At 31.7% G+C, this 12,704-nt stretch overlaps 2 protein-coding genes across 2 annotated transcripts; one reads left to right on the forward strand and one right to left on the reverse strand.

The window, feature by feature from the left end:
• Positions 1 to 469: 469 nt before the first annotated feature.
• On the forward strand, positions 470 to 3,430 carry LOC129298265 (anthocyanidin 3-O-glucoside 2'''-O-xylosyltransferase-like). The gene is made up of 2 exons (XM_054936648.1): positions 470 to 1,083; positions 2,324 to 3,430. The coding sequence occupies exons 1-2, from the start codon at positions 579 to 581 to the stop codon at positions 3,199 to 3,201; spliced, it is 1,383 nt and encodes a 460-aa protein (XP_054792623.1). The 5' UTR covers positions 470 to 578; the 3' UTR covers positions 3,202 to 3,430.
• A 2,475-nt stretch (positions 3,431 to 5,905) lies between these two features.
• LOC129298266 (uncharacterized) lies at positions 5,906 to 6,446 on the reverse strand. Its single transcript, XM_054936649.1, has one exon. It carries the CDS (start codon positions 6,266 to 6,268, stop codon positions 5,984 to 5,986), a length of 285 nt encoding a protein of 94 aa, XP_054792624.1. The 5' UTR covers positions 6,269 to 6,446; the 3' UTR covers positions 5,906 to 5,983.
• Positions 6,447 to 12,704: the final 6,258 nt, after the last annotated feature.

Genomic DNA, 12,704 nt, shown 5'->3' on the forward strand with positions numbered 1-12,704 from the left:
TTTTAACATATCTACACCATACAACCAGTATAGTTATATATTCTAATTTTAAAAAATTGTTTTTAACCGGTGTAGTTATTATGTATAACTGGTGTAGTTATATATTCTAATTTTCTTAAATATCATGACAATCACTTATTTATTTATAAAAATACCGTCACCTCCCATTTCTAAGCGTGAATTGGTGTAGATATAGGATTTTAAAAAAGGCTATTTTGCACTTTAATGGCTGGTGTTGTTTACAAGTTTTGTCTAACGTTGGTCTGAAAAGAATATTTATAACCTTATTGGATCCGTGACTATTCATTTAAAAAAAAAAATTACCCGTGATCCTTTTTAGTTTTGTGCATGCTTTTCTGTTAAAAATCAGGTGTAAATAAATTAATTTGCTATCTTAATTAATTTCCATGTGTGTATATAGAATTATTCGATGACCAAATCTCCTAAACCTTTGCCCAAAACTGAAACTTTGCATTCCATGATTCTAGCTCCTGTGTTGAATTATCCCTCCGTTCATAGTTCTCCCACGATACAAATCATCAGTACTAACAAGAAGATCCGATCGATACTCCACAGAAATGGCGGATTTGAAGTTCCAAATAGTTATGTTTCCATGGTTCGCCGCCGGCCACATGACTCCATTCCTGCACCTGGCCAACGAGCTTGCCAAAAGGGGCCATAGAATCACCTACCTGCTGCCGAAGAAAGCTCTGGTTCAGCTCGGCCACCTGAACCGCCACCCAGATCTCGTAACCTTCCGCATTGTGACGATCCCTCACGTTGCCGGCCTCCCGGAGGGGACAGAAACGGCGTCGGAGATCCCCCTCTCGTTAAACCACTTGCTGTGCACGGCCACTGATAAGATCCAGGACCAGGTGGTGGGTATACTGAGGGAAACAAAACCAGACTTGGTGGTATACGACAATGCGTTTTGGGTGCCGGAGCTGGCCAGGAAGCTCGGGATCAAAACGGTGTGCTTCAACGTCGTTTGCGCTGCAAGCTTGGCTATAGGTCTCGTTCCTGCAAGGAAGGTTCCAAAGGATAGGGCTTTAACTCTGGAGGATATCAGCCAGCCACCACCAGGTTAATCATATGTCATATTCTATTAAGAAAATTATTAATTCTTTAAATTCACTGAGATTTGGAATATATTTGTTTAATCCTGGGATGCTCTCCATGCAATCAAAAGTTGTAAATTGCTTTTGGAGGATCTTATTATGAGAGGTTGAAGGATTTGTGTTGATCTACTCTGAAAAAGTGAAAATGGAAACCATAGGGCGGGGATGAATCTAGAAACAAATCCTTGAAGGGCAAAATTAAAAATTACTTAAAATATGTGGAATTAATACTAATTTTATATTTTTTATTAGTACAATAAAAAGGAATGAGTTGATTAAGCTTTATATTTTTGATCAGGTGATTAAGACTTATATTTAAGATCGGGAGAAGTACTCGTATTAGTTAAAGTTGTTATAAAATTAATTAGCTTTCTATAATATTCTTATTAATCACCAAGCTCTACCATCATATTATTTCTGCTCCCTTTCATTCATTCCAGAAGTTCAACTGTCGTTGTACATACAACACTCAGCCACCCAATACACAACACACAATCAAAACACACCCATCTTGACATAATCTCCACTCATTTTTAGGCCTATCTATGGGGGCGATAGAACCCATGATATCTTGCATCAAAGTAGAAGGTTCGTGCCATTGAATTAAATGGTTCTTGGCAACAATTATCCAACCTTTAATGCAGGGCATATGTAAATAATAATAATAATATTTTAAATAAATTTTGTGAGATCACTGATAAAAAGGATTAAAAAAAATTAGAAGGTACCTCATGTATATATAAAACTAGCATAGTTTATGCTCTCTCCTGATCTTAAATAAGATATTTTTGTAGGTAATTCAGTGCTCCAATATATAAGGCATTTTAAAAGCTTTTATTAATGGTAATTATTTCAATATTATCTCTCATTATTTTACTTTTTAAATCAATTTTCTTCCCTCTCTTTTATTAATGGAGGTTTTTTTTGGGAGCTTTTATAAGAAAAATAAATTATAAAACGTATTTAATGAATTTCTTTTACTTGTGTAGTTTTATCATAAAAAGATCTTATAAATTGAGACCGCCGGAGAGAGTATTTTAAAACTAATATTAAATATAAATATTTACTTGATCGTTATAATTTGATTACAATAGATAAATGATCATGTCCACTTTTTTTCTTGTTTGCCCTCAAATGTTCAACACTCTTTCATATTACTTCATGGTTGCCGACAAACAAGTAATTGACAATTTGAAAAATGGCAGGTTACCCTTCAACAAAAGTAATACTTCGCGGAGACGAAGCTCGATCGTTACTCTTCCTCTCCCTCCCGTTCGGCGACAACATAACCTTCTACGACCGCATCACCAATGCCTTACGAGAATGCGATGCCATAGCCATCCGAACCTGCAGAGAGATCGAACGAAGCTTCTGCGACTACATGTCCCACCAATACCACAAGCCCGTCTTCCTCACCGGCCCCGTCTTACCCCACCAATCCAAACACCACGACCTCGACCCCTCCATCGCCACTTGGCTCGCCGGCTTCGAACCCCGGTCCGTCGTCTTCTGCGCCTTCGGGTCACAGCTCAACCTTGAGAAACCTCAGTTCCAAGAGATCCTCCTAGGGTTGGAGCTCACGGGCTTACCTTTCCTGGTTTCCTTGAAACCTCCGATGGGGTGCGACATGGTAGACGAGGCCTTACCGGAAGGGTTCGAAGAGAGAGTTGGAGGGAGAGGGATGGTGTGCAGAGGTTGGGTTCAGCAACCGCAGATTCTGGATCATCCGACGGTGGGGTGTTTCGTGAACCATTGCGGTTTCGGGTCGATGTGGGAATCGCTAATGAGTGAGAAGCAGATAGTATTGTGTCCTCATTTGGGTGATCAGATTCTGAACACGAGGATTCTGGTGGAGGAGCTGGCGGTGGCGGTGGAGGTGGAGAAGGCGGAGAAGGGGTGGATTTCGAAGGAGAAGCTGTGTGAGGCGGTGAAGAAGGTGATGGATGAAGGGAGTGACGTGGCGAGGAGGGTGAGGGAGAATCACGAGGAATGGAGGTTGGTGTTGGGGACAGCTGGGTTCACGGATGCTTATATTGATGGGTTTGTTCATAATTTGAGAGAGCTTCTCAGGGGTGAGAAATGATTAATCTTTGATGGGCTTGGTCGGAGAATATATTAGACTCGATCGGATTGAGGAGGGGACTTTCAGACCAATCCTCTAAAAGAAATTCTTGCTTTTAATTTTCTGATTTGTTTTTGGGTTATACATACTTGTCATTTGTCAAAGTATGAATGCTAAACGTTTGGATCCCTAAGGCTCCCTAGAGTCAAAATATATAGAACCAGAATGTGTAATGTGTTTTTCTTATGCTACTGCTAATGCAAATTATCCAATGGTTATGAAATATATTTCATGGATAAGGTGATTTTTTTTTTATATGACTATTTCACCAAATCAATTTTGAACATTATCAGGTCCACTTGTGATAGCTTTTCTTAATATGTTTTCTGCATTTATAAAAGCTTAAAAATAAAATCTCTACTTAAGTAGTCATCACTCCTCCTACGTAATATAATCAAACACGTGTTGGTGGATGAAGATCATATAATACTATTTTTTTTTTTGCTACATACAAATATTGTTCTATTAGAAACAATCGAGTTTGAGGCCCACTTACACAACCTAGGTGTTTTAAGTATTAACTTACAAACTGTCAAAGTGAGCTGGGCTGGATCTAGAGAGTAACTTTTGGTTAGATTGGGTCAGACTTGAAAACTTGCCAAAGTGATTCGAAAAAGAAAACTACCAAATCAGACCTGGCTCCTATATTTAGATATAGGATAGAGCAAGATTTACTTACTTAACATTATATATTTAATATAATTTTATCCAATTAATTTAACATAAGCAAATTTTAATATATCAATAATATTAATAAAAATAATTTATTATAGAATAAATAGTCTTTAAATAATAATACACATGTTTTGATTTAATTAAAAGCAAACACCTTAAATATATAAAATTAGGCATATAAGTTTTCCCTTGCCGAAAATTGTTTTATTGCTACAAAAGGTTGGCCCAGCTTGGATTTTTTTGCAAGAAATTAATTTTATTAAGATTAAAATTTTAATTATTAGCAATTTTCATTTTAATATTTCAAATTATGCATTTATTATTTTTAATAGTAAAACAAAATCTAAATAAAAATTAAATTCAATAATAATTTTATAACTAAAAAGATTATAAATGAATTTTTTTCTCTAATTTTTTGCCAGATCAATCTCTGCTTGATACTAGCCCAATCTAAGTGGACATCAATTATTAAAAGAATGTTAAATTGTCTGGGCCAGGAATGGACAAAATTAATGCCCAATTCAACTATGGCCACGAACACTAAACACGTAGGAGAGAAGTATCCAAATTTAAAATATCAAAATATCTACTACCAAAAAAATATTAAATATCATATTCGTTAAAAAGATAAACATGAAGAAATATCTGAAGTTAAATTAAGACTCTAAATATCTCAGGAACCAGACTTAGATTTGCATCCATGATGAATCAAATTCGTCATGTGACAAAAAGCCGACCAACGTGCTTCGTTATCTTTTAGCATCAAAGTGGGGAAAAAATCTTTAGGAGAATTACAATAAAATTTTAAATAAAAAATTTAATTATTACAAGATTCAATAATAATTAAATTAAGGAGATTTTAATTAATTTTTTATGTGAAACTTAAATATTATTTTCTTAGAATCTCTTCGTATCTTTCGTTTTGCAGTCTGCAAATAACGCCTACGCTACCAAGGAAAATAAATAAATAAATAAATCAGATCGGCATCGGGCCAACGTGTTTGCGGATAGCTTTCGTTTATTTGTAAGTTTGAATGATTTCGCATCTTCTTCACATGCTAATTGCAAATCATAAATTTTATTCTCAAACTCATTAAGTATGAGGTATTTCAATCTCAAACTAATTAGGTAAGAAATAATTAATGCTGTGTATTCCCAAATTCACAAAGAATTGAAGCTTACTTTAGGAGATGATCATTGGCCAATACCCAATCAAAAGAAGAAATTTCATATGCTCCCTCCGTCTAATTTATAAAATAGTTTGATCAAATTACTCAGTGAAAAAAATCTTTACATAACTCACACAGTTTTAAAAAATTAAATATGATAATTATATTTACAATTAAAAATTTGACTAAATTACCCTATAATTAATAAGTTAAATTTATTTAGTAAAAATAAACTTTATTTTATAAGGAATAAGTTAGAAAAAATATAATAAACACTTCCTAGAAAATTAGATAAAGTGGCTTACTGATTAAAAAAAATTGTATAAAAAATATAAATTAAATTTTTAAAAATTTAAAAGTGTGATCATGTAGACGGATTTATAATTGATATATATAAAAAAGTTATCATTAAACATTTAAACAATTATAAAAAATATTATTAATATATAATTATATATTATTAACATATATAATAAACAGACTATATTATAAAATATAATATATATTAAATTATTTGTTGATATGGACTATATTTACAAAAAATCCTTATTAAAATTTGTATCTTTTCTTATAAATAAAACACGATAATTCTCTTCTAATTGAAAAGAGCAAAAGTAGAAACGAAATTCATTAAATATAATTTAAAATCTTGAATTTTTCATTAACTTTCAAAAACATCAATTATGAGCAGGATAGAATTATAATTTTAATCATTTTTTTTTTCAAAACTTCTTATATTATAAAGACAAATCACCTTCAAAAGGTGTTAATAAGTAATTGTCCTGTGCGGAATAGAAGAATAGTCAGGATTGGAGAGATGCTTGAAGAAGGCACGAATTTCATAATTGAATTAATTTAATTGTATCGTATAACATCGAAAATCAAGCATGAATTCAAATTCAATAAGGTACAATTGACTCGAAGCAGTGAACACCATCTAACTCCGGCGCAAACCTCGGCGAGAATCGCCGCCTTTGTTTCTTGTCTCCGCCGGGTTGCGTCGGTGGCGCGGCCTTGGATGAATCTGGAGCCGTCCGTTTCTTCTCAGAAGAATCAACGGAGGAAGAAGGCTTCTGCTCCAGCTTGGGCTTGAGATTTCCGCCGTCAACAGATAAGCGTAACCTCTGACCGTAGGAAAACTCGGCGCAGAGAGCATCGAAGGAACTAAAAATGGACATCAACATCTTGAATCGCGGAGATCACGGAGAGGGAGATGCAATCAAAGAGTAGGAAGTATCGGAGAATTGGGAGATTGAAGCGAATATGTTGAAGAGAGTTGCTTGGGATGGAGGGAAAGTTCTGGAAGCAGGAGAAGCTTGGAAAGGAGGGAATCGAAATGGACTGAGTTGGCGTGGAGGGAGAGAAGGAAAAGAAGGTATATAAAGGAGGAGGAAGGAAGCGTGGGAGAAGGATGAGGAAATTTCGGGAAAGGGAGGTAGTGACGTGGAGGAAATAACAATGCAGGCACCAGGAAGGCTTGTGTTGCGTGTGGACATTTTCCGTCCAAGGCAAATGGATGACCAGCTGAAATGACATTTTAGCCCTGCACTAAATATTACAAATAAAAAATTATTTTGAAATTACTACTTTTATATAAGGCATAACAAAACTTTTACTTGCTCAAACTTATCTTAATCATTAATTTAATTATTTTTCATTAGTTCGTTGAATTTGTTTTAATTATTAGTTTTTATTATTTTAAATCCGCCGTTATGTAAATTAATTGAGACAAATATAATTATTTAGATAAAAAAATAGAGTAAAAAAATTTAAAAAAATCAAAATATTGACAAAAATTAGATTGATTTGAAAACAAATTCATTATTATTCAAGTATTTACACGCACCACGGCCTCAACATAATTGACATGTCTTAGAATTGATTAGGCCAAGACAAAAATGAAAAGAAAAGGAAAGAAAAGAAATAACTTGGGGAGCAAGAGAGTTAGCGGTGATGAAAAGTAGAACTATGGAAAAGGGGGTTGTATTTGTATAACAGAGGAAGGAGAAGGGTGCAAGTGGAAGGAAAAGCCGACCATGATGGTGGGCGGCTAAACGATAGGAATGGATCAGTCAAATTGAGTGGGGAGTTGAATGGACATGTTTTGGAAGAATGAAGAACGCTTGGGGAAGAAGCTTCCAGACCAAGTCCACGTTGATTCCATTCCAGTCCCAAACGCGTCCTAGTCCAATTCAAACACGCAACCTTCTAACGTGCATGATTAACGTTGCAATTTTGTGTTTTTTCTTAACTCGACAGTTGACACAGTCTCGTTCATTTTAGCTTTGACCTTGCTTTTGTGGGATTTTGAGTCTTTGTTATTACTTTTCATACTTTTTTTTTTTAAACATTCTGCCATAAGTAATATTTTGAAAAATTATAAAAATTCCTCAATTTTAGCGACGTTCATGAGAGGATGTAGAGACTAGAGAGCTAATATGAAATGTGACGGAAGATAATCAAAATTCATCCTTAGCTTATAAGGCTTTCGTCCTATTTTTTTAATCCTATAAATAAATTATTTCTAACAACTCTCGTAAAAACCAATGAGAGGTATAAAAATTATTGATATTATTTAAAAAAATCTCAATTTACCTATATTAAATATATCACCTCTAAAACAAGCTCTCTATCATTTGCAAACTCTTGTATAAAATTACAAAAAAAAAAAGTAAAATTAAAAAAATAATTAATTATCTTTTTTTTTATGTAAATGACTTATAAAAAGAATGATAAGTTCTAATTAATATAGGAATGAAAAAAGTACTTGTGTAAGCCATTGCACTCTTTTAATACAAACGAAAGAAAAAGAAAGTAATCAAGATTAGAGCAGTTAACAATTTCATCAGTTCTTATCAATTAACAGTTTCATTGTATCGCTCATAAATTTATTGATGTAATGGTTTGACTCAAAAAGTAATCAAGATTGGAGCAGTTAAGCAGGTCAAATTGGGACGGAAACTGGGCTGCCACTTCCTTGGTGATTAAACCAAAAAATGTTGAATGGTTGGACTTTTGAATTCTACTTACTGACCAGAGTGGCACTTCATTAATTATAAAGAATATTTAATATTCAATGAGGTCAAGTTAATTATGCACATATAGACTTTCATCTCAAAATGCAAATCTAGAGCAACTCTATATGAAATGAAACACATGTATTCACGTCATATATGTAGTTAGAAGTGCTCTGTAATAGACTAAAAAAAGTATTTTTTCTCACCAATTTTCAATTCAGGGTAAAATAAGAATTTATGATAAAAATTTGATAATGCAACTTATAAATGAGATTAAAAAAATTTTCTCTCATCACTTTATAAATAGGATAGAAATATTCTTTTTGTTCTTATTTATAAGATACTTTAAAAGTGCATTGGTATTTTAAAATGTAAAATACTTTAATAAAAATAAAATTTTATTAATTATACTTGTTCAATAATATCATTCTCTTCTTATAAACTATAGCATGTAATGGTTATAATAATACTAATTTAAAATTAGCTGCCCTATTTTTTCATATATAAAAAAACTGCATCTGGCCAATGCCTTTTGCCATTTCTGGTTAATTGTACGAGTAGTTGTCAAATTCACTCGTGTAACCCCTTCACAATGTTGTCCTCTTTGTAATTTAAAATAAGAAAAATATAATTATTGATTTCTATAGTTTATCTTTTGTTTTTAATATTTATAATTTTTTTATTATTTTCAATCTCTATAATTTTAAAAAGATTGGACATACGATCTTTATTTTTCATGTCTCTATAATTTCTATTTTTCACTATTTTTAATCCCTCTAACGATTGAAAATAATGGAAAAAAACTATAAAAATTAAAAAATTTTCAATAAAATTATAAAGATTAAATATTATATCTTTTCTTTAAAGTATTGACAGATTGTATTATATTTAATAAAGACTATATTATTAGAACTTTTGTTGAGTTGGCTCCAAATAGAAAAAGAACTTTTTGTTGACAACTAAAAGAATTTAGTTGAAAATTGAGATGATGTAAAATTGAAATGTAATTAGATATAAACTTATTGATTGTAGATTATTAAAAAGAAGCTGGGAGAAAATTAAAGTGAATGTACCAATTTAATTATAAGAGCTCTATCCTTTGACCTTGCGACTCTAAAAAAATTATATTATACAGTCAGCAAAATATGCTCCTTATAAGTTAAAAATTTGGGAGAATTATTTTAAGATCCAACACAACACATTAAATAATTTAAGATCTATTGAAAATTGAGCAAAACAAAAAAATGACAACTAAATATAATTGTTAATAAATTTCGTAATATTTAAATGTATTGTGTGAAATTTGTATGCAATTCTCTTTAAAAATTTTGAATTCATATCAAATTCTTGACATAGACACAAGTACTTGAAGTATGAGTTGAGACGGATTTGACATTGACGAAATCATTTCAAAATGATTTTACATGCCAATTAATTGAAAGTAGTAAACAGAGTATTGGGGTAACTACCTCCTCTCTTTCTATTTATAAAAAAAAATTATTCATACAGTTTAAAAAAATTAATTAATTATATTAATTATAGTAAAAAATAAAAGATTTGAACTAAAATACTTTTCATTAATTGTATCAATCAAGTCTTCATTAATTATTTATCATGACTGTGAATAATGAAATTATGAGGGATAATTTAAAAATTTTATGATAAATGCTTATTAGAAAATATGATTTTGTCTATATAAAAAATAAATTAAAAATAATAGTTTTTTTATAAATAAAAAGAGGGAAATATTTTCTTGCCTCTATTTGTTTAATGGGAATTTATTATTAGAATATTGGCTATTTTTTGGGCCGGCCAGCTTCAGATATTCCTAAAATTGATATTTGGACAAATCTCATATATTTATGAGAGTGAATACTAATGTCAGATGTCATTAAATAATTGCTGGCACTGTAATTTGCAATGAAAATTAATTATAATGAGAATGTGCATGCACTGACAATGACATATAAGGAAATTAATAGGCTAATATGAGTGGGTGGGTGCATGTTCCTAGTTTGAACACACAACCTCATATATTAATAGCGTTCTATATTAGAGTTCATATACTGAAAATAGTAATAAAAATTTCTAAAAAAAAAAATGGGTTCGTTGAATAAGTACTTGATCATTGTCATGAGGACTTTCTCACTCTCCATCTTATTGTTCTGAGCATCCATATATATCCTTCAACTTCATTCTGCTGGTGAGCCCTGCCAGTAAGTTGATCAACACTGTGGCAGAACAGATGAGACAGTGATCTACCAAGAATGCCTCCACACAGATCCCAGAGGCATTAAAGCTGACGGCCCAGGTTCTTCACGTAAGTTCTCTCTCTCTCTCTCTCTCTCTCTCTCTCTATATATATATATATATATATAATCACACACACACACGCTTTTTAATCTTAAACTTCTTAATCAAATCCTTGCTCTGTCCCCAATTCAGGGTAACATTGGACAGTGGGGAGATCCATTGGATTGGAATTCATCCTATGTGAAATTTTTCGTTCCAATCAAGTTTATTATTGTCTCAAGACATGTCCTTAATCTCTAATGAACTTGGGCTCTAATATCATTACCAGAACAGTAATAAATATTTACTATTGAGGTCATTCTCTATACTTTAAAGTAAGTGATAATTTTATACTCTTCATCTCAAATTATAAGACATTTTTAAAAAAATATTTAACGTTTTAAAATATAAGATATTTTAAAAATATAATTTTATTAATAATATTTTTTCAAAATTACCATTCCTATATATTTTCTCTCTTTAATATTCTTTTATCAATAGAGTATTAAATGAAGAGTATTTTTAAATTTATATTTTTATTTTGAAAATATAAGGTTATAAAATATATTTAATAAGCTTTATTAGTATGTAAAATTTTATCTAAAAATATCTTATAATTTAGGACAACGAGAGTATTGCGTTTCAATTTAAAATTTTGAAGCATTGGGATCTAGATTTAATCAATGTGGGACTTTTTTTTTAGAGTGATAGTTAGGTTCCAATAAAGTTTTTTACAAAATAAATTGTACATATCAATTTAAATAATTTTAAATTTAGGAATTTTAATTATAAATAAAATATTTAAATTCTAAACATAACTTTTAATTTGCCAGTGAGCTTCTTATTAATAATTATCTAAATCAATATTCGCAACTTATTTTTTTAAAAATATTGTTAGTTAGCTAATTGTCATTAAGTATTTACTTTAACATGTCATTCTCTCTCTTTTTAAAGAGGAGTTACCTCCAATTTTGAGTTCGATCAAACTTAAATTTGAATGTCCATAATATTAGAGGCCAATAGTTATTACCAACAAAAAGAATTTCAGGAAAGCTGATAGCACTAGACTGTGCACAGAGGGACGCAACAAAGCTTCAAGAAGAGACAAGCAAAGCGACGGAGAAGGCGACAGGGAAGTTGAAGGAAGTACTGGATCACTGCTCAGATGATTTGTTTATGGCACAACATGACTTTGATCCCTTGACACGCTACGTTCGAGAGGGATACTACAGTAGTGCAAGGGACGTGCTCACCGGAGAGACCATTCCTCGCATCCTCAATTGCTTGAAAGTCTTCGACCAATTCCCAGATTTGCCTGCCCCTCCTTTGCTCCTTTCTGGCACTGTTGCTTCTAATCAATCTCCCTACGATGCTGCCTCTATCTTGGCCAACATTTAGGGTTTGAATTTTTTTAAAGTTCTCTGTGTCGTGCGAGAAATTGATGATTAATGGAATGATTATATTAGTACTTTTCCTGGCCAGCATTACGTTTGATGTGTCTGTCTGTATATGAACTTTGAACAGAGCCTTTGGCTTCTCAGCCTCTCTTTTAATTTCAAATTAGAAGCTCAGAAATAATGGTTGTTAGTACTTTCTTAAATCCCAAGGTTTAGCTCATTCACTTATTTGCCTACAAAACACGCATAAAATCGCCGAATATGTTAGTTTGTGAACAAACCATGGGACCCTTGGATGTTATAACCAGGAAACACACAGATATAGGTAAATTATTATTAACTTTATTTGACAAAAGAATAAACTTTTATTTTTATCCATACTTAAATGATTTTTTATTATATTCTTTTTCATAGTTAATGAATTTAAACAAGAACAGTATTAAAAAAAATATATAACTAACACCCCACCAAGTGTCTTATATTAAGGACACTCAATTTCTTTTAAGAAATGTTTTATAATATGAAACAAAGAAAATACTTGATAGTAACACTAATAGGTAGGAGCATGTTTGTATGCTTCAGCCTTCATGCTTGCATGCTTGCATTCATTACCTGTCTCCAACCCAAAGTATTAAAAATTGAACAAGTTATTAAATCAATTAAGGTATTAGTTCAAGTGTTAATAATTAAAACTATAGTCAAATCATATAAACTTGTCATAAATCAATCAAAATATTGGTTTAACAGTTTAATTGTGTGAGTTGTTAGAATATTAGTTGTTAATCTTAATTAGTTGTTAGCCTAAACCTATATAAAGGGATAAGTAGGCATTTAGGTAAGGGAGTTTAATTCTACTTAAGGGAGAGGAGGGGTTAACTTGGTCTTTACCTCATGTTAGTGCCCAAGATGAGTTT

Source organism: Prosopis cineraria, unplaced genomic scaffold (assembly GCF_029017545.1).
Source record: "Prosopis cineraria cultivar Desert tree isolate PC_DT_omini unplaced genomic scaffold, ASM2901754v1 PC758, whole genome shotgun sequence".
Classification (NCBI taxonomy): domain Eukaryota; kingdom Viridiplantae; phylum Streptophyta; class Magnoliopsida; order Fabales; family Fabaceae; genus Prosopis; species Prosopis cineraria.

What these genes read in the sequence shown, in the direction of transcription:
- LOC129298265 (XM_054936648.1), top strand. Translation starts at nt 579, where the DNA reads ATGGCGGATTTGAAGTTCCAAATAGTTATGTTTCCATGGTTCGCCGCC. An exon ending in TATCAGCCAGCCACCACCAG is followed by an intron (nt 1,084 to 2,323) that starts GTTAATCATATG and finishes GAAAAATGGCAG; the next exon opens with GTTACCCTTCAACAAAAGTA.
- LOC129298266 (XM_054936649.1), bottom strand. Translation starts at nt 6,268, where the DNA reads ATGTTGATGTCCATTTTTAGTTCCTTCGATGCTCTCTGCGCCGAGTTT.